The sequence below is a fragment of the Anguilla anguilla genome, chromosome 5, assembly GCF_013347855.1.
Source record: "Anguilla anguilla isolate fAngAng1 chromosome 5, fAngAng1.pri, whole genome shotgun sequence".
NCBI classification, from domain to species: Eukaryota; Metazoa; Chordata; class Actinopteri; order Anguilliformes; family Anguillidae; genus Anguilla; species Anguilla anguilla.
Window position 1 is genome coordinate 20,544,265 of NC_049205.1, and position 22,318 is coordinate 20,566,582.

Consider the following 22,318-nt stretch of genomic DNA (forward strand, 5'->3'; position numbering starts at 1 on the left):
AACCCCGCAGGTCCCGTCTCTGCGGAGTCTCGTTTGTGACCGACTAACAGAGAACACCGCATACTGCACACAAACAAGCCATGAAGAAATATCATTTAGCAATGGAGGCATGTTTTTATGTGTGTGCCTTTCCATTTATTGCGCCTGGTATCTGACGCCTGAGTCTGCTCCTCTGGCGTTCCCAGGAACCCCCTGCCTGTGGTGTGATCCCTCCTCTGGCACTTTGAAGTCCTGCAGCGGCCAGTGAAGGTGCAACCTCACACCTCCAACACCTCCACGGGGATAAATGCAGGAGACCGAGCAGAACCCCACAGTACCCACTGCTACCCTACCACAGAGAGACAGAGAGAACCTTCCTGCTCAACACTGAAAGCATTGATCCTTGAATCCTAGAGAAAGAGAGACCAAGATAGAGACAGAAGGATACTGAGATTTTCCTGCTCAGTTCTTCTGGATCCTAGAGAGAGATAGCGACACTCATCCTTCAGCCATGGACTCAGCGCTCTCCCAGTTCCTGCTCCAGGAGACCCAGGCCCCGGGGTGTGAGGCCATGCTGGAGCAGTCCTGCTCCGGCTCTGACCCCGGCTACTACAGCGCCTGCGGCAGCCTCTCTCCGGCCTCCTCCGTGGACTCCCTCTGCGCCTCCCCCCGGACCCTGCACTGTGGCGCGGGGCAGGAGCCCGCCGACGGCCTCCTCTTTAGCACCGCCGCCGCGGAGACCAGGCCGAGGCCCGCCCAGCCGGCCCAGGGCGCGAGGCGCTCCCGCTCCCGCTACCCCGGCCACAAACGCCAGAGCGCCAGCGAACGGGAGAAGCTGAGGATGAGGGACCTGACCAAGGCCCTGCACCACCTCAACGCCTACCTCCCCCCCTCCCTGGCCCCCGCCGGCCAGACCCTCACCAAAATCCAGACCCTGCGCCTCACCATCCGCTACATCGCCCAGCTTTCAGCCCAGCTGGAGGCCCCGGAGGGGGCCCCGTCCCAGGCACGTCCAGATCTCCCTCCGTCCTGCTTTGGAACACGGGACACTGACCGGGGATCGTTCTGCCAATCAGTGGGCGCCATGACGACAGAGGACATCTCCATGTTCCAGCCTGCCTTCCCTCACACAGTGGACCAGTACTCCTGTCTGCGTCAGCCTTTCCAGGTGGGACTGACATTACCTGCATGTCATAACTACATGTGTCTTCCTTTTGTATATGTCCTCGTGTTATTGCTCTCTGAATGTAATTTCCCTTAGCTTTCCAAAAAGTACTATAGAAATGTAATACTAATAATGATGATGATGATAATAATAATAATAATAATAATAGAAGTCGTAGCAGTAGTAGTTGTAATTTTGCTGTACTGAGTCAGTAACAAATACCTAACTTTCATTACTTAACAATTACACAAATGTTCTGTGGTCAGGAAGCTATAGACCACAGCCCCTTCATTTTCAATGTAGAGATAAGACAATCACCAAAATATGCTGCGTAAAAAATTATCACAAACCACTGGGTATTACAGTCCACTAACCTTTGCCCCTGTGTTCCTTTTTCCCAGCAGAATCCCTGTGGTGACTACAGCATTGCGCAAACGCTTACGGATGAATATTATACCCTGCAAAACCAGCTGCCTCTCTCCAAACTCGGCTCACTTTAGGAGCGAAAATACAAACAACCTTTCGCACGGACAGCAATTATCGACTTGGACTCATTCAAAGGACCTTGATGTTCACATGTGGCTTATGTTATTTAATGCTCAATTGTATTTGTAAATAGAAATATTTATATTTTCATATTAATATATTTTTTTACAATGTGATAAAAAATAAACGTGTATAATACATTCAGCATTCTGTTTCGTCCTTTGTTATGTACCGTGCCAACGGTGGTTTTTAAAGGATGTCTGCAATCGTTCTCTCATTCACTGTATATTTAAAATAACTTTAAAATATTTAGCCTTATCAAACAAAGAAATTGCCCTCAAGATTAAAATCAGTCTTACAAGACATTATTTATTATTATTATTAGGCTGGAGATTACAATGTCAAAACAATCAACAAGAAGAGATTTCATCAATTCATGATGCCTTTAACTCCATAGAATATTGTTATGAAATGGTAGAAACTGTGGTGTTGAACTCAACATCAACAAACAAAAAAGTAAGCACTGCATTTAAATGCATCCCTTTCTTCTCATAGAATCATTTAGCCACTCATTTTACAATGTAATTTAAGCAAATAATGGTAGAGCATGTAAAGTTTTGGCATCATTACCAGGGTATGAAATATAATACTGTAGCTAAGCAGCACAAAATCTTATTTGGTTATCTATTATCATAATCTTTTTGGCTAATGATCTGGCCTGTACTTATGGGTAGAACAATAGAGTATAATTAATCTCATTTTTATAGCTCAGTGTCATATGCACATAGAGTGAGAGAATACACCCAAGCATTCTTCTCTAGACACACTGCCCACCCACCACGTTACACGTGACAGGATTATGTATTATCTAACTGTTCTGTGAGTACAAAGAAGTGGACAGCTTTGGGCATCATTTTCTGAATTATTAGAATTCTCCCCGCATTCATAGTTGAATATTGCATGGCTGTGCATGGAGGTGTGTGTTTATTCACTGTGTGTTTGTGTGTGTGTGTGTGTGTGCCTATACCCTCAGAGGGCTTGCTAATTTGTGTACTCTTTGGGCTGTCTGTGGTAATTGCATATCTAAAGGGGGCTCCCTGCTGGGCTGAAGGGCTCTGTTTGTTTGCTGAATCCTGACATAAAAGAACTATTAAGTGTCAATTAGCCCCACGTCCTGCCCACATGATATTTAACACCTAGGGATGGGGCATTCCTTCAGACCTCTTTTTGGAGATGGCATGTGACCTTTCAATTAACACTAGTTTAAAGTGATGACAGAGTTTGCGCTTGCTTGCCAGTCACACTCCCTTTGGATAAATGAATGAAGTCTTGCGATGTGTATCTGATGATGTGTATTTCTTTCAGAATAAAATAATACACACACACACACACATTTTATAAATACTTCACTCTTTGTCTTTATTTCTTTATTTATCAGATAAAACCTTTGGATAGCTGTTCCAACCAACTTTGTGATGACCATTTGTGATGAACTTAGGCACTTCCCTAAAACCTTGCAAAAGTAAACATTAACCATTTAACTTCTGAAATCTTAAATTGAACTAATTACTGAAGCTTTTTCAAGATGGTAAATGTGTAAGTGAGGTGAATGTTTAAGGAGAAACACTACATGAAGCTCAGCTCCAAATATATGCACGCACTAGAATGTGTAGCGACCACCAGCATATTTAGAATATGTAGGTGGTATCAGAATATGTATGGAGCACCAGAATGTGTAGAGTATCAGGGTATGTAGGGAGTATCAGAATATGCAAAGAGCACCAGAATATGTAGGGAATTCCAGAATTTGTAAACATGTAAAGAGCACCAGAATGTTTAGAGGGTATCAGAATATGTAAGGAACACCAGAATGTTCAGAGGGTATCAGAATATGTAAGGAACACCAGAATGTTCAGAGGGTATCAGAATATGTAAGGAACACCAGAATGTGTAGGGGGTAACAGAATATGTAAGGAACACCGGAGTGTGTAGGGGGTATCAGAATATGTGAGGAGCAGCAGAATGTGTAGGGGGTATCAGAATATGTAAGGAGCAGCAGAATGTGTGGGGGGTATCAGAATATGTAAGGTGCAGCAGAATGTGTGGGGAGTATCAGGATGCACAGGGTGCTACCATTTGAATGATGGATAGAGGGGACTGTGAGGTGACATTTCCTCCTTCCTGTCCCAGGATCCTGCATTGCTGACACTTGTGGGGGTTTGTATCCGTGGCAAAATGTCACACATGGAATAGGACAACTCTGCCTGCCCTCTGGGTCCCAGCCCTCTACTTTTTAATTCCATCTAGTTTGATTACGAATATAGAATGTGTCTGACTCAGAGATTCAATTTCAAAAGAAAACAGAGGTAGAAATAGAAGCAGAACAGAAGGACCACCCTGCACTGCCCAGAAACATGCCCCAGATGAAGGCACAAGTTTAGCCTGTGCCTGCATGTGTTGTCATGTCAATAAACAGATCAAAACTGCATAGAATGTTCCATTCATTTATTGATATTAAAAATATAAGATTGAAAATTTGTATTTACAATATCCAAAATTTAGCAATAATTATTAATTAATAAATTAATTATTTTTAACATTGACTATACACAGAATTTGAAATGTAAATCATAAATTGTGAACACATTCATAAGTATATTCTTACATTTATTCATAAATCGTAACTTTGATACATCAAATGTATTTTTGTTCCACTTGCCATGTGTGTAATCCGTTTGGATTGGTTTTGTATGACTGAGAGAAACTGCATTAATTTTTGTCTGGAAATGTGGATTTTAATGTGTTTAATACATAATAGAACAGGAATTTTCTGGAAAGAAGAGAAACTGGAAAAATGTGCATGATACATTTATAAAAAAATATTACAATTTATGACGGACATTTTTCTATTTGAAAAAAAATTCTTAAATAACAAACAGTCTATTTTAGAAAAATTGTCCTTTCCTAATATTTCACAGTATGAGCCGAAAACGGAGGCGCACAGTGTAAAGGAAGGAATTCTTGTGATTGCAAAACCTATGGAAATCTGTTAGGAAAGAGAAACATTGCCATTATACCCTTGATCGAGATACTGAACCTGAGTCACTTCAGTAAAAATCCAGTTGCATGAATGGATTTTGTATAACAAGTGTAAATGTATTGCCTCCTCAAAGATGGCAAATGGTAAATGGACTGCATTTGTATAGCGCTTTTATCCAAAGCGCTTTACAATTGATGCCTCATTCGCCAGAGCAGTTAGGGGCTAGGTGTCTTGCTCAAGGACACTTCGACACGCCCAGGGTGGGGTTTGAACCGGCAACCCTCCGACTGCCAGACAATCGGTCTTACCTCCTGAGCTATACTGTATACATACAGTAGCCTATGCTGAAGTTTCCTGTGGTGGCAATTCACTGAGGAACCACTTCATCACAGGGTCCTTGTTCTCTGTCACCCATTTGATGTTGGCCGCGGTCCTCTCGATGGCCTGTTCCACCGCCAGCGTGGCCGAGCCGAACCCCACGTTGGCGTTGTCGTCTTTAAACCTCCGCAGCTGCCAGAAAAAACACAACGCACCTGGTCTCACGCTCACACCCCGAGCCATGTCCACACGCAAGGCACATGCCCAACATCTGATCTCTTTTTTGCATTTGCTCTAAATAGGTCGTCATGAGTGAATTATGAAAGGAATTGTATTGCACAGTAGTAGTGTTTTTACAACACCAACAGCTATATATTGAAACTACATAACACAGCCATATAGGATGTTGGGTAAAATAATTTTAAAAATTAGAAATATGCTTTATCTTGTAGGTGTACTGTTTTATTATTATTATTATTATTATTATTATTATTATTATTATTATTAATAATGATTTAGTTGTGTCCACTGATCATGTTCAATAAATTCACTATGAAGGGTGCAACCTCATCGTGGCTCAGAACCATTCAGTACCAAGTGTGGTTTCAAAAATCATCACCAGATGGCACCAATTGTCAATTTTTTTTGAAGAACAAAAAAAAAACAGACATGTGGTGGTAGAACCTAGAGCTTCACCAGAATACGACCACAAACACACAGACATGGGTGAAGTCCAAGGCCCTGTTTCAAGAAGCAGGATTGTTGGGTTAGCTGGATAACTGCACTGTGTAAAACCCGTAACCCTTTCAAATCTGGACCATGGACTGAAGTAAAAAGAGCTGTGCCAGGTTTTACTCAGCGCAGTAATCCTGCATCTCAGTAATCCTGCATTGTGAAACACACCCCAAGGCTTACCTGCTTCAGCTCAAACTCTGATGAGAACCTCCGGGTGACTCCATCAATAAGAGAGGAGAATGAGAAAGAGCCGCCACCATACCTTAGAGATGGGAGAGTATACGTCAAAACCTACGGTATATAATCACCTGCACACACACACACACACACACACACACATCCTTAGAGATGGGAGAGTATACGTCAAAACCTATGGTATATAATCACCTGCGCACACACACACACACACACACACACACACACACACATCCTTAGAAATGGGAGAGTATACGTCAAAACCTACGGTATATAATCACCTGCGCACACACACACCCACACACACACACACATCCTTAGAGATGTGAGAGTATACGTCAAAACCTATGGTATATAATCACCTGCACACACACACACACACACACACACACACACATACACATCCTTAGAGATGGGAGAGTATACATCAAAACCTACGGTATATAATCACCTGCGCACACACACACACACACACATCCTTAGAAATGGGAGAGTATACGTCAAAACCTACGGTATATAATCACCTGCGCGCGCACACACACACACACACACACACATCCTTAGAGATGGGAGAGTATACGTCAAAACCTACGGTATATAATCACCTGCACACACACACACACACACACACACACACACACACACACACACACACATCCTTAGAGATGGGAGAGTATACGTCAAAACCTATGGTATATAATCACCTGCACACACACACACACACACACACACACATCCTTAGAGATGGGAGAGTATATGTCAAAACCTACGGTATATAATCACCTGCACACACACACACACACACATCCTTAGAAATGGGAGAGTATACGTCAAAACCTATGGTAAATAATCACCTGCGCACACACACACACACACACACACACATACACACATACATCCTTAGAAATGGGAGAGTATACGTCAAAACCTACGGTATATAATCACCTGCGCACACACACACCCACACACACACACACATCCTTAGAGATGTGAGAGTATATGTCAAAACCTATGGTATATAATCACCTGCACACACACACACACACACACACACACACACATACACATCCTTAGAGATGGGAGAGTATACATCAAAACCTACGGTATATAATCACCTGCGCACACACACACACACACACATCCTTAGAAATGGGAGAGTATACGTCAAAACCTACGGTATATAATCACCTGCGCGCGCACACACACACACACACACACACATCCTTAGAGATGGGAGAGTATACGTCAAAACCTACGGTATATAATCACCTGCACACACACACACACACACACACACACACACACACACACACACACACACATCCTTAGAGATGGGAGAGTATACGTCAAAACCTATGGTATATAATCACCTGCACACACACACACACACACACACACACATCCTTAGAGATGGGAGAGTATATGTCAAAACCTACGGTATATAATCACCTGCACACACACACACACACACATCCTTAGAAATGGGAGAGTATACGTCAAAACCTACGGTAAATAATCACCTGCGCACACACACACACACACACACACACACATACACACATACATCCTTAGAAATGGGAGAGTATACATCAAAACCTACGGTATATAATCATCTGCACACACACACACACACACACACACACCCTTAGAGATGGGAGAGTATACGTCAAAACCTAATGTATATAATTACATTACATTACATGAATTTGGCAGACGCTTTTATCCAAAGCGACGTATAATAAGTGCATACAAAGGGTCCTAATCACCTGCACGCACACACACACACACACACACAAAATAATATATACAATATATAAAATTTAATTGTTATTTCATCTATTTATTTGATTTTAAACTATTTATTGTTTCATTTGTGTTCTTTTTCTTCATTATCACAACAATCAACCACAGTAGACACACAGACAAATTGGTTTCACAATTATTCAAAGTATAGGCTAGTTCAAATGAACAGAGAAGAAAGAACATCAGAAATAAATTTTAAAAAATTAAGAACATTCCCAAGGTTTTATTTAATCCCAGCACTAAGACACCTACTTTTCAAGGTCTTGACTGAAGGCAATGATAAGTTAATTAGGTGAATCAGGCATCGTAGTGCCAGTCTAAAACAAAAACCTGCACCCACATTGGACCTTTTTGGATTGGATTAGACACTCCTGCGATAGTATTTACGCACTATCTGAATGATGTTTTTTGGCAAGTTATATCTAGGCAAAATGGCATGGTCTCAGCAGTGCAACTCAAGTTCCAAATTCTCTCGGACAGCAGAATTTTCCCACAAAATTAAACTATCATGTAATACTCACGGGATCTATTGTAAAAGGAATGTTTGGTCCGACTCACTGTGAGAAAATGTACTCCCATCTCTCTCTGATAAAGTCCCAAGCCAAGGTCTGTCCCACCACATTTCCGGCAATGTACCGAATGGTGAAAGTGGCGTCCTGCTTCCGAATTTTAGTTGGATCCAGGGTGTATTCTAGGTACCTACATTCAAAAAAAAAAAAAAAAAATCTAAATCAATCACAGCATACAGTATTAACATTGTGCATTTGTCTAATGTAGGCGCCTTGACTGAATGATGTCTCTGCTCCCTGCAGTAATGATATCGACTTAGTACTATGATCAATAGCCAACGTCATAATGCAAACCTTCAAAATAACTTTAAGGAGCATGAGGGAGTTAGGGAATACAGTGCTATAAGTAGCATTATGGATTTGAGGGCACAGTTTTAGATGTACTGTACGTATATTCAGATGCACTAAACAAGGGATAAATGCTCAGAATTTAGGGTAGGGAGGTCAAGCAATTCACTGAAATACTTTAACCCTTTAGGCACCAGAAGAATTCCAGCAGATTTTGGCCAGTTTAAAAATAAAATTTGCATTTAGAACAAGATTCTTTTTTTCATACATTTTTGTTGTAGTAACATGTTCCATTGAAAATTGTCAGCGACGGCAGGAATGTTTACTACAGCATTTAAAGTATTTCAAATAGGCATTTGACCCAGGCCTAATGGGCAGTGACAGTGCTGTTGTGTGGAGCTCATTCCATCACTGAGGGGCAGAGTAGAACAGGATCTTGGGCTGACATTGGGCTTACATTGCACCAGCCCTCCATGGCTTTCCTCCTGCACTGAGAATGGGAGCAGGCTAGAGCGGGCAAAAATGGCGCTCATCACTCTAAAACCTTTGCTGTCACTTTGCTCCGTGTTTGGTGTCACCCGTACACTACGTTTCCAATAGTGGTCTTGCTCACATAAAAAAATAAATCCTTGCTTATTTCCACTCTCTCGTTATAGTCTTTGAAACACCAGCTAATTAATTTCATTTTATTAATGTATGTCTCCCCTTCCCTTGCCATCATCAACCGTTATTATACACTCACGCTTTGGTCATTTCTGCGAAGATATCCCGGGGTGTGACACAGCTTGTGGTGCGCTCGTTGGGCATGTAGTAAAAGCAATGTGGAGAAAATAGCTGCCAAAAAGGTTTGTAGCCGTTGATTGAGATTTGCATATGTATAATCGAGAGACACGTCCGCTGCACTGATCACTTCGATCTGCTCACACTCTGTAGCCCAAACTCACCTCTTAAGTAGCCAGGGTTGCTTGGTGCAAGCCAGGGCATACATCAGCTTATCTGCTTCCGTGGCAATGGTGGCAGTCTTGAACATCTTCCAGCCAAAATCCCACTCTTCGGCGCCCCCTGCCGCGATTGCACTGCAGTACACCGTCGTCCTCAGGTTGGGATGAATCCTGGAGAGGGCAGTCAGGTAGTCACAGGGAGAAAGAGAAACTGTCCCCTCCCCCAGGAGCCATAACCTGTTGTTTGAAGTACTTTTGCCAAACCCCACCCAAAACAGTAGGTATCCAGGCGATAAAATAACCTCTTTCAAATGCCACCAAAAGAGGCAGTATAAACAGACAGACATAACAAGGATGCCCAGAACTTAAGTCATCTCTGCAATAGCATACATTTGCCATTCATTTTAAAATACTTAGCTTATCTACCTATTCTCTTTGATAGCCACCATTAGCCTCAGTGCCATATCTGTTTATCAAAGCCAGGTATAAATGCAAGTAAAATGTTGCCATCCACAGTTGCACATGTGTTATAGTGTAATTTATTCAGAATTGGTTCGTTGGAGGCCTAATAACAGAGCATTAAACTCACGGGTTATTGGCCGAGTCTTTCATCCATTGCTGGTACCAATTTCTGGTCAATTCCTGGCAACCCTCCACACCTGTGCTGCAGGCCAACCGGATAGCATTTACCTGGTTGTACCTGAAGGCAAGAGGAGATTTTGTGGTGTTTACCTCTCGTAACAATTAACAGCCAAAAGGAACAGAAAAAAGCAGAGGAAGAAGCAGATGAGGCAAACAGCTGAAGACCAAAAATAACCAGTCATCTATGGATTGGTGTATATTTTTCATTTATTTTAAAACCCTTCTATAGCAGTGATCTTCAATCCTGGTCCTGGCGGGCCACAGGGTCTGCTGGTTTTTGTTGTTACTTGACATTTAATTGATCAATTAAAGTAGTCAGTTGCACAGTTCTCACCTCACCTGGTTTTTGGGTCTGAATTGGTTGGTGATATTAAGCCGAAAACAAAAACTGACAGACCCTGCGGCTCATCAGGACCATGAATGAAGATCACTGATCTTTAGGGTCTCTTTGATTTCCATCATCACCTGTGCTTAGAATAAACAGCTTTCACTTACTGATCAGTGTGTCCAGTGGGTATTTTAGTCCAGTCTGAAGTAATATTCTTGAAATGCATAAAGAGGGGCCCGACTTGATTCCTGAGGTAAGTCTACAAGAAAAAAAATGCATTTATTTTTTGTTACTTTTGTATAAGCTCGGTAGGGTGCTTTTTGTTACAACACACTATGTCAGATTATTATTATTATTTTGTTTAACACCAAACTCTTATTCTGTAGAACACTGTCTTCCAAGGTTGTTTCAAAATAAAAAATAGAAATGTGCACAAATCAAACATACTATATATCCCATGTTATTAGAATTAATTAGTAGACCAATTAAATTTTAAATGTTTATATAAGACACTGCAAACATATCTGCATTGTAAAATCCTATGGCATTTACAGGTCAATATTTTTTTTAATCACTGTTTGTATCGATTTTAAATTACTGTTGTCTCAAACAGAATCTTAAGAAATCAGATCCTGATTTTATTGTATTTCAACTGATTCAGCTGACCTGCATGGGGCCATAGACCTCACTGCGATCGAACATGAGGAAGAAGTAGTCCAGGTTGCCGATGGCTGACTCCCATGGCATGAACTCTCTTTCTTGGGAGAGATACTTGGTTGTTCTCAGAGCCAATGTTGTATCTACCATTTTTGCCCTTTAAAGAGATAAAAATATACCTTTTATATCTCGTGGCTTATGGATTCAAGGATTTTGAAGAGAAAATTGTAGCAGTGGCTGTTTGTGTACAAAGGCCTCACCTAGCAAGGTTAAAAGCATCATCAACAATCTGGGCCCTGTTGATGACTGGAATCACCTGTGGGAAAATCAGAGAGAAACTGACATAAACCTGAACCGACAAGTTAATGTCTAGAAATTCACGGCTACCTTTCTTTGCACTGATACAGAGCTGCCATTTAAAATAAAAAAGTAGAGTAACTATCAACTCTTTGATTTATTGTTACAGAGGCAATACGTTTTCCAAGTAAATACGTAATGTTTTAATGCCAAAAACCTTTTAAAATGCAACATGATTGACGAAGGTGCTTACTTGGTGGTCAGAGTTCAGCTGGTTTAGGAGGCGTTCCCAGTTGCTGATGTCATAGTTCACTCTGTAGTATCCCGCGACATTGATATTGGCCAGTACCCAATCTGTCCCAGTCATTTTCAGTGGTTCATGGGTCGCTGTTCATTTAATGAACAAAACAATTAAATCATTACATTTTAATCTATAGCCAAGAGAATAATACAATTTTCTTTTCAAGTATGGCATTTTTAAACATGAAAGCTAGGTATGATGATGCATCTGTAAGCAACAGGATCTCCAAAAGACTATCACCAAATGGCATGGGTAGTGTAAGAACTTTCCTGCTTTCAGCTACAAAAAAGTCATTTAAATTCTCAACTCAATACAACAGAGGTAATTTTATTGTATTTGTTTGCTTTGATTCTGTATGTATAATATAATGTATAATAATATCAAAATGGTTATTTTGATTGCACAGGGTGTTCAATATCAGAAATGGTCAGCCTGAAGGCGCAGCATAATGATATGGTCAGCCTCTCAGCATGGCCAGAACCACTGCAACTTTATGTAAATATTATGAAAACATATGATCAAGATATTTCAACCCTTCCCAATAAATGGGGAAATATAAACAAAATTAGGCAAACCTAACTCAGCCAGACTTTGGACACAGCCTGTGGGGAACATTGTCTGTCAGAAACTGCAACCATTGACCCATTAGTTTTGTCCATAAATGGACCTTCTTTTGACATGGGTTCCCAAAGATACTTCCTCTATATTTAATGTAAAAATGATATACATTTCATTTTTAATCAATTACAACAAAAGTCTATGAATCCAAGGTATGGTGTGAGCCAGACCTTTCCATACCTAAATGAAGTCTATCGATAGCCAGTTAAGCTAGCTTCACTAAATAGATGTTAGGTAAGTAGCTAGTTAGCACACCATTACATGTTTGCAATTTGTAACTAGCCATTGAGCTGTAAAATCAAAACTAGCTAGCAAGCAAGCAAATTAGCAAACATTTTAGGTGAAATTAACTTATCTGAAAAATAAATAACATGCTGTAGAATATTAACTTAATACTTGATAGCTAACTACCTGCAAAACTAACAAGAAAAATGTATCAGTAGAGGTGTGACAAGTTTACTAGCAACTAAATCAGATAAAAAGGGCTTGTCACCCAAGTGGTAATGGTATAAATGGCTATCAAGTGATAATAGTTGATAATATGTTTAGCTATTCCTAGCTAGCTATTGATAGTTAGGTCAGTTATGACAGTCTGCTTGGGTAGCCTACTAGCTATGCCAGCTAATGTAGCTATTGATGCTAGCTTTTAAATGTAAATCATACCTGTATCACAAAATCACGGTCAACATAACATTTAAATAGACTATGAAATAATATTGATTACATTCATATTGCCCCAAACCATCCTAGGTTTCGCAAATACGCTGCCCATCCAAGCCATGTTTTACTCAAATGCTAATGTTACACTTCTAGTTTGAACTTGCCCACTCAGCTTTGAACTTATTCAATATATACAGTCTGCTGTAGGCTGTTAACATAATGCTGGTCATTTAAGATGAATACCGCCACCGACTGCAGACCACCACTCGTGCACATTTCAACCATGGGTAGTCAGCTTCCCAGCGAGTCAGCCAGCCGCAGTACACAAAGCCCCATTTACTGTTCTTACCCGGCCCTCGGGGTATGGAAAAACATATTACTTTCTGATATTGTAACAGATATATTAACACAAAAATACAGTGATGCCAAATATAATTATGATCATGCTTTCTAAAACATCAGCATCTTTACAATACATTTTGATATATTCCATTTCATTGTGGGCACATGTGACCGGAACCCATGTAATAAGCCTACCTGTTTTCTGTAGCAGCCAAAATGGGTTCTGTTGAGCACCGGTCCTGGTCCATGTTATGGGAACATACCACTCATAGCTGAGGCCACAGAGAGTTGAAAATATGAAATCATTTTAGTTTTTAATACTTTAAGCACAACTTCCCCTTTGATTTGACAGATAATTCATGATGTGCATTAGTCACAATTGCAGTATATTGAGTAATTTTAATATGAATGGCTAAGGTACTTGTCATTTATTGCACACTGGACACACTTGTTCAGGGTGACTTACATTCCCCAGAGGGGTACACAAAGAACAGATCCAGCAGTACTATTATTATTATGTGCTCGCAAACACAGGGAGAACGTGCAAACTCCACGCAGAAAGGCCCCGGATTTGAACCCAGGACCTTCTCACTGCACCACCATGCTACCCCAGTGTTGCAGGTCTCACCCCTTCACTTCTCACACTAAATGAGACACTACCAATTTAAGCAGCTGCCTCTCCCCACCCCATTAAGATTTCCCAAGCCAGCACTTACTTGAATTCAGATGGCCTATCAACAACGGACTCAGGGTCTAGAAGGAAGTGTTTCTGGGAGAGCTCTCCTGTGCGAGTGTTGATGGTGACCACGGGGAACCCCATCTGGAGTATCCAGCGATTCATGATGTCGTTCACGCTGTGAGGGAGAGATAGGCTGGGAGTGCTGTCCACTGCCTGAAAATGGCCAAAGCCACATCGCAAATTAGCCACAACTCCCCCACTCACAATACACAAGCTTTATACAGAATGTTGGAAGTGTTTTGTCAGAGGTTCTAGTGTGCTTCCTCTTTGGTGTAACATTTTTAAAAATATTTGCCCGCCCTAATGCCCCCTATTTCTGTGTAGGGTTTTCACCACACCAGTCACTGGTAAATTCAGTCTTGCTGCAAGAAAAGTCTGCCATTGCCACAGAAATGTAGCATCAGACCTGATATAAAGTACAGTGATATAAAGTAGACACAGCTCTCTACGTTTCACCACACTCCACCACACTTCAAAATTCAAGCCACCTCTTGGAAAAAAAGCAGAGAGCAGACAGTCTTCCCTTCTTATGTGTATTTCACTTTAACCAGATGACGGGATGCAGATAAAGATGGAATCACAGCACAAAAAGTGCCATTTCAGGGAGCTGAACCCTGAGCTCCATAGGGGCTCTTATAGGGTTTGTCTGCTACCCCATGAACTTTGCACCTGTTTTATATTTGTTTGCATCCGATTGAACTTACCTGTTGAAGGTGATTCCAGAGGTCCATGTATACGGTGTTACTGTACGCAAACTGGTTCAGGTAGGTCTACAGGGAGAGATTTTATATTCCAGAGAAGATATAAGCAAAGTCATAAATTAGCGTAAGAAGGGTACATTCTTGGTACAGTGTTAGTGGCCCAGGGGATGCATCTATTGTATCAAATTGAAAACATGATATTTTAATGCCTATTTAGAATCATTAGAAACATAACGCATAATGACTAGAATAGGCTACTCAGCTCATCGAGACTGATGCCATTTATGCATTTTATGCATCCAATACTGTGTCAAGCTTGGTTTAAACACACCGATTGCTTCCAATTCCGCACAGCAAAATTTTAAGTGTTGAAACAACACATTCATTCTATTAGTTGTTAAAAGTACTCAGATCATCAGAACTGGTTTTACTCTGAACATTTTGCTGTGGCAACCCTATGTGGAAATCACATCCTTGTTTCGGAGCGAAATTGATCTCATCACTTAATTCTAACTATACCAGCCTGTTGTGATGGAGCTGAAATGTTTTGTGAACACTACTGTTTATTGATGGTCGTTATTACAGGGCATGCCAGAATTGAGTTCAGACTCACTTGGAGTCCTTTGGCGAACACTGGCTCTGACAAGAAATTAGAGAGCATCCTCAGCACAGACGCCCCCTACAGACCAAAAACAAAAAGATCAACATATTCCTTTTAGCTTGTTCTTCTCTGCTTGTCTTTTTTCATTGTGAAGTGTATCTTCATTATCCTATATTTAGATGATGTGTAGATCTGTTAATTTACATTAGGGCAGTGATGTCAAGATTCTGGTGAACTGTACGATATCCAGGTTTGTATATTTCCCTTTCAATAAGCAGTCAGTAAACTTTGAAATCCAGGTGTTTCGACTCTTTAGTAAATCAGTGCCATAAATTAAGCACTTTAGTACTTTAACCAAGAGCCAGCACACCATGTGGCCTCCCTGGACTCAAGTTTGAGACCTCTGCTTTAGATGTGTTTTGAATTGCTTTCTCATATAACTCCACAGAGCTTCATTTATGTTCAGTTGCAATGTAAGGAGTAATGCAATGTACATATGAATGAAAATAATGAACTAGAACATGAACTTGTGTACATGTACATTTCTGTATGTGGATTATCTACTTTTGCTGTAGATTACACGCACAGATGTATACAGTTTATCTTACAGTAGATTATGCTCAGATGTGCACTTTACCTTGCTGTAGGTAATGCCATCAAATAGCTCATTGATCTGCTCTGGCTTATTGATCTCATCCTCTCTGGAGGAGAGAGGGTGAGAAGAGGCCAGGGCATCAATTGCGAACACACCGTGGACGTCATATAGAACCATCAAGTCTTTCTGTGAAGGAGAAGTAATGTTAGATCAGTGGTGTCCAATAAATGTGGTTGTTTTAGACCTTTCCATGGCCTTTTTAATAGCCTAAAATTTGTCATTACTAAAGGGGTAATCTCCGTGAGGGTGGTCAGCTATCGTATAATCATGACCAATGCAGAGACAAAGAGCCCCCGACATGAAAGGGGGTTGCCTCTGTGAAGCTGACCAATCAGAATTGAGCATTCAACAAAGCTGTGTAATAAACAAAAATGATTGACTATATATAAGAAAACTGTACTTGGGAATCAGCAGGCATGTATTGGATCGAAGCTTACCACGCCCCATTCTGGCTCAGCGTCATTGGCCCCGAGGTAAGAGACGTAGGTGGCAAATCCTTCGTTCAGCCACAGGTCATTCCACCAGTTCATCGTCACCAGATTTCCAAACCACTGTGAAGATGAAAGCAAGCGGCATGTAAGTAGGCCAGGTCTAGACTAGGGATGGAAGAAACCCCATAATGCCTTCAGTTGCAGCACTCTCCCAAAGTGTCCCAAAGTGAAGTTATGATATTGAGTGAGCACACTCAATATCATAACAGCTAACAAACGCTTCTACAACCTTGGGGAACATTCCAGTAAGATTCTTATTTGGTTGTGAGAAAACTTATGAAGAACTTTCCTCACACCAGGTTTGATGCTCAATTCAGTTTAGTTCAGTAGATCTTTATTGTCCCCACATGGCAATTTGTAATTAATTTGATCAATTCTGATAGGGGTAAATTCAAAATCAATTCAGTGAATTTAAGAAATGAACAGATATACTAAAATCTCAAAATCTAATTTTTACCATTTTTCAATTCATGAATTTAATTTAAATTTTTTTCTGACTGAATTGAAAGGGAAATTACCCCAACCCTGCCCATACAGTCTTGGAACATGCCTTTTGTATCAAGCATGTGTTTTAAAGCCACAAAAAAGGAGACACAAATTCACTGGTAGCATTCCCTAACAGTTAATATTTAGAAAATCTCGTAAATAGCTATGATGGAAAAAGGGGTGAGCCTTGCACACCATGTGAGCCAGTTCATGAGAAATGATGGTGGCAATGGTCTCTTTGTCTCCATTGGAGGACCTTGTTCGATCGTAGAGCAGAGCTGTCTCTCTGTATGTGATAAGACCCCAGTTCTCCATGGCCCCAGCATTGAAGTCTGGCAGGGCAATCTGATCTGGAAGAAACAAGATGTTGAACCTTTTCAAAATTTTGTTTAATTTTGTATTCATTTTTTTTTTTTTTTTTTTGATATTTCAGTGAATTATGTAACAGAATGCATGTTATTCCCAACAGTGATATAGACTTGGTTAAGAATTCTCAGAAAGGGTATAGATAAAATGAGTACAAATGAAAAATGGGCTAGTCAGTATAAGATGTCACTGCCAACATGGGTTGGGCCTTACTGCCTGTGTCTCATAGGTTTTAGTTTGGGCTATGTCATATTAGCATATTATACATAGCACCCCCTAGCTCCTTACAAGGTGCCAAGTTGCTGTTAGCAGTGAGAGATGCTCCTCTCCTCCAATTGGTGTTAGTTCCTGCTAGTATATTGTGGTCTGTGGGGTGCATAATGCTCACTGACTTCCAGACAAGTACATCACAGGAGCAAATGCACTTCAGATGCAGTGTGCTTGAAAGGGTGTGAGTTTATTTAAAATATCAAGGTTTAAATATTAAGGCTAAGAGTGCTACCTTGTCTTACCTGATTTAGAGAGGGGGTAAGTGGCATTGTAGTAATTTTCAAAAAACTTTAAGATTGGCCCTGTCACATTAAGGGCATATTCCCCCTGGCCTTCATCAATGGCCTTTCTGCGAGCCCAGACTCGAATCTGAAAAAGAAAAATACGATATAATATATTAATAAATTATCTTAAACCACTTAAACAAATTTTGAATCCTCACTCACTGGACAGGGCTTTATGCAAAAGCAGGAATAAAACCGATCTCTGATCTGACAACCAGACAGTGATAATGTCTGCAAATGGTTGAAAGCTTATAAAAAGAGAATAATAACAATTACTAATGCAGCAATTAGTAATGTGCACGTGCATGAATAATAAAAATGTTTGCCCGAATAGATACTGATTGAAAGTGAGTGAACTACTGCTATAGACGTGTGAGTTCACCCCACTGAGCCTTTGTAAGATTGTGACCTGTTGTTTCAGGCACTATGGTTGTTATTGTGAAACCCACAGCAGACCTATGCCCATGGCACGTGCCAGAAATTGGTGTTCATCATGTAGAATGCAATAAAAACACACTGCAGACTTTGTACCTGCACCAGTTGTCAAATTCTCATTTTGATAAAAAACTAACAAAAACAAAATGAACAAAACAGCGTATAACAGTTTCCAGTCTTGCACTTTGTATGCTTTGTACTGGTTCATTGCACATCATGGTATGGAAAAAAATTCATCCATCTATCCATCTATTGTCTAACTCGCTTATTCCTGGTCAGGGTCGCAGGGGGGTGCTGGCGCCTATTCCAGCATGCATTGGCCGAGAGGCAGGTCCCCAATCCATTGCAGTGCACACACACCTCTCACACATTCATACCAAGTGGTAATTTAGATTCTCCAATTTACATAGCCTGCATGTCTTTATTCCTTTTGACTGTGGGAGGAAACCGGAGTACCCAGAGGAAACCCACGTGGACACGGGGAGAACATGCAAACTCCACACAGAAAGGCCCCAGCTGAGATTTAAGGAAGAATTGACAGGAAGAAAATATTTTTAAAAACAATTACCAAAACGTTTTTCTCCCAAGACTCTATGTATGTAAAGTCAGACACAATAAAAGCCAGAAGGTAGGTGGACATCTTCTCTGTGGGCTCAAATGTGGTCCTAGTCACTGCAATGCCATCTATGGTGGTGTTCACCGTTTCTGCAAAAGGGGAGAGAAGGGTTAGTGAGAGGATCCCCATTCAGTATTCTAAACTGAAACAATTTCTCATTTTTTTGAATCTTGAATAGATTTTTCATTGGATAGCTTTTATTGTTAAACTTCTTTATCTTCCTTCTTCTTCTTCAGCATTACAATGATGGCTTTTTTGTGGATTCTTTGTGAGGACAGAACTCACTTTATGCAAACCTTACCCCTGCTCAATCCAAACTAGGACCAATTTTTATCACAAATTTTAGACAAGCTTTCATTCTTATGGGATTAGGTCCACTATGAGATTGCTTCTTTGGTCAGAGAGGTTACCAAAATTAATTTTCAAGGCCCCATAAAAACCATCCTGTAGTGGAGGTCCACCACAACTGCCAACTGCAACTTTATTAAGATCTACTAAAGACTGTGATGCAGTGGCTATTTAACATTTTATCAGATGTCTAAATCATTATATTATGGCCATATAAGACATGTAGCCATTTGGCATAATATAAATATCAGAAGTAGCTGAAAGTCTAAAATGTCTGATTCATGAAATATATAAATATAAACAACCTTTTTTGAAAAGACCCCCTGAGATTCCTTGACAGACCCCCAGGTGTCGCTGGACCCTAGTTTAGAAACCCCTGCTCTTTGTTATTGTGTATAAGAGTTATATAGGGGGCGCTGTGCTCGAACCCTTATCCATGCCGTTAGACAGGGCCACAGTCCCAGGCTCATGGATCAGTGTGATGTGGAAGATGGCTTTCATCGCTGGCTCGTCAAAGCAGGGGAAGGCCTTCCTGGCATCTGTGGGCTGCATCTGAGTGGTGGCAACCACTCTGCAAAACAGAGATGGATTTCAATGTAAATGCATTCGCTCCAAGCAGCCATTACCATTGCATGTGAAACAGCCACAGCGTCATTTCAAAAACTCCCAGTGCTGAAATATTTCCCAAAGAAGTGCCAAATAAGGAAGACGGCAATATGCTGGTGCATGCTTAGGGATGTAGTGGAGAGAAAGTACAAAGTGCACTTGGGCACATGTGTTTCGAGTTGAATTAAATTCAAAACACATTGTTACTTAGATGACTCAGAACCTTAGCACTGTAGAATCTTCATCCGTGGACTGAGACACAAATAACATAAACGGGGAGAGTAATTAGCGACTAAATTCATAAGAAATATGAAATGAACAATTGAACTGACAAAAGACTGGATAAATAATGAAAAAATGGAAGTCTAAAGACAAAAAAAACATTAAAAAAATAATATTTCTGATGTTATTTTTACTGACTTGGAATATTTCTTTGCCATTTTTTCCCCTGTTGGCATTTCTTTTCCAAGATGCACAGCTCAATTTTCCCCTTACGTTATTTTTACTTTGTCCAACAAAAAGTTGATAGTAATCATTCATCATTATTACATCACTTGTTGAATCCACGTGCTCCATGAAAAGAACTCTGCACTTGAGTGCATGTGCTCCCTGAAAAGAACTCTGAACTTTAACATCTACAGATCAATCATTAAGAACTCCTAAGATCTTTTACACTTTTCAAAAAAGAAAAATGATTTTATGAAAGATTTTATGGCTGGAGAGAAACCATCAAAATAATGCATTTTGTAAGTTCATAATTACCCAATTCTACCACACTGTATTAAGTAATAAATCAACATTTTCACTCGAACAGATCCCCAGTCATATAAAGTAATTTTTGAGCTTTCACTGGTATGGGAGGGGAATATCCTGAATATCTAAAAAGGAATATAAGTAAATAGAATACATTCTAAATAATATTCCAAAAGTTAAATGGGAAGCAGTGCTTTCAAACATTTTATCAGACCTTGGCCGAATACATATCTGAAATACTTTAATTCTGAAATGAATAAAACTTTTGTAGTTTCCTGCTAATTTTAAAAGTGTTCACCAACACTCTATTTTGGAATGTAACGTTCCTTCTCAGGCATCTCCAGGGTTGTTCACAGGGCACTGTTCTGCTGCAGTCTATATGATTTCATATACATATTTGACACAGGTCTGTATTTTATACACACTCTGATTAAACAATTAGAAATCTAGAAATAATTCCTTACTTCTTAACTCCATCCTCGACATATTCGCTCCTGTAGAAGCCCCCAAGGTCATCAGCCAGCTCCCCCTGAAACTCGGTGTCCAGCTGGTAGGACTGTCCCACAGTCAGCATGCCACTGAGCTGGACCACCAGGTACTGCGTCTCCAGCTGCAGCCAGGTGGCCTCAATGGCAGGTCCAGTGGCAGAGCCCACCGTGGTCAGCCTGGCGAGGTAACCATCAAAGGTGGTGAGATTCAGCTTGTTGGAGTGGATGAGGATCAAGTCCGTTTCCTTCATGCAGGTGAAGACCACGCTGGAGCTCCCAGTGAAGATGTACATGCCGTTCTGGTCCATTTGCAGCCTGGGCCACAGGGTCAGGGTGTAGAATTCAGGCCTCAGTGTGTCTGGGAGCCTGTACTGGTCCCACGGGTCATTTGAGGGCGATGGGTTCGAAGTGGTGGTCGGGGTGGGAATTGAGGTCGTCGGGATGGGAGTCGTGGTGGTCATCACCACACCTTCAGTGGGCTTCACCTCATTCTTGGATTTCTCTTGGGTATACACCACTAACAGGGCAATGATGGTGGCCAGGGCCCCCAGCCCCAGAATGATACCCACCACCCCCAATGTCTTACTGATATAGAAGCCTTTTCCCATGTTGAAGGGTGAACTGAACCAAACGAAAGGACATAGTTTGCACTTGGCGGCTTTTTATTAATGCTGTGGGTGCAGTCTCCACCCCTGCCTGTTAATGGCTGAACTTGTGCACAGAGGGACCTTGTTCACTCCTATCTGTGAAGGTCATAAAAAACTCAGGAGATAAGTGATACAGTGATAATGAATTTCCCTTACGTACACCTGCCCATCATTACTTTGCCCACTGGACATCACTCTGTAAGCTAGCATTCATTATGATTAATACGGAGAAAAATAATAAAATAAGAAGTAATAATAGACTGTACATATAAATTACCTATGAAACCTATTAATTTTTTTAAATTCAATTTTTATTGAGAGATCAGTCACCAATACAAGTGTTTCTTGCAATTCATTCAACCCCCCCTCTCCAAGAACGCACACACACACGCACACACACACCTTTCATGGGTCCATCTGCAGGGTGCCCTTACAGACAATAAAACCTAGAAATGAAACTCGGTCAGA

General features: G+C 40.8%; 2 protein-coding genes across 3 annotated transcripts; one reads left to right on the plus strand and one right to left on the minus strand.

Moving 5' to 3' along the window:
• Nucleotides 1-254: 254 nt before the first annotated feature.
• LOC118228433 lies at nucleotides 255-1,718 on the plus strand. 2 transcript variants are annotated; one of them, XM_035419955.1, is made up of 2 exons: nucleotides 255-1,147; nucleotides 1,546-1,718. In XM_035419955.1, exons 1-2 carry the CDS (start codon nucleotides 491-493, stop codon nucleotides 1,642-1,644), a joined length of 756 nt encoding a protein of 251 aa, XP_035275846.1. In that variant the 5' UTR covers nucleotides 255-490; the 3' UTR covers nucleotides 1,645-1,718. The 2 variants fall into 2 exon arrangements, with proteins under 2 accessions (XP_035275846.1, XP_035275847.1); XM_035419956.1 differs by having other exon boundaries at nucleotides 1,549-1,718.
• Nucleotides 1,719-4,937: 3,219 nt separating this feature from the next.
• On the minus strand, nucleotides 4,938-21,824 carry LOC118227838 (aminopeptidase Ey-like). The gene is made up of 20 exons (XM_035418800.1): nucleotides 21,180-21,824; nucleotides 19,785-19,927; nucleotides 18,961-19,097; nucleotides 17,916-18,042; nucleotides 17,233-17,387; nucleotides 16,498-16,611; nucleotides 16,043-16,186; nucleotides 15,418-15,483; nucleotides 14,808-14,873; nucleotides 14,081-14,256; nucleotides 13,560-13,636; nucleotides 11,697-11,830; nucleotides 11,407-11,462; nucleotides 11,156-11,303; nucleotides 10,657-10,748; nucleotides 10,109-10,219; nucleotides 9,523-9,690; nucleotides 8,280-8,420; nucleotides 5,904-5,985; nucleotides 4,938-5,180 (listed from the first exon to the last, which is right to left on the minus strand). The coding sequence occupies exons 1-20, from the start codon at nucleotides 21,809-21,811 to the stop codon at nucleotides 5,010-5,012; spliced, it is 2,940 nt and encodes a 979-aa protein (XP_035274691.1). The 5' UTR covers nucleotides 21,812-21,824; the 3' UTR covers nucleotides 4,938-5,009.
• Nucleotides 21,825-22,318: the final 494 nt, after the last annotated feature.

Coding starts and splice junctions, on each gene's coding strand:
- LOC118228433 (XM_035419955.1), top strand. CDS start 491: ATGGACTCAGCGCTCTCCCAGTTCCTGCTCCAGGAGACCCAGGCCCCG. Junction 1,148..1,545: donor GTCTGCGTCAGCCTTTCCAG/GTGGGACTGACA, acceptor CCTTTTTCCCAG/CAGAATCCCTGTGGTGACTA.
- LOC118227838 (XM_035418800.1), bottom strand. CDS start 21,811: ATGGGAAAAGGCTTCTATATCAGTAAGACATTGGGGGTGGTGGGTATC. Junction 11,831..13,559: donor TTGGCTGCTACAGAAAACAG/GTAGGCTTATTA, acceptor TTAAATGAACAG/CGACCCATGAACCACTGAAA. Junction 11,463..11,696: donor AGCTGAACTCTGACCACCAA/GTAAGCACCTTC, acceptor ATTTTCCCACAG/GTGATTCCAGTCATCAACAG.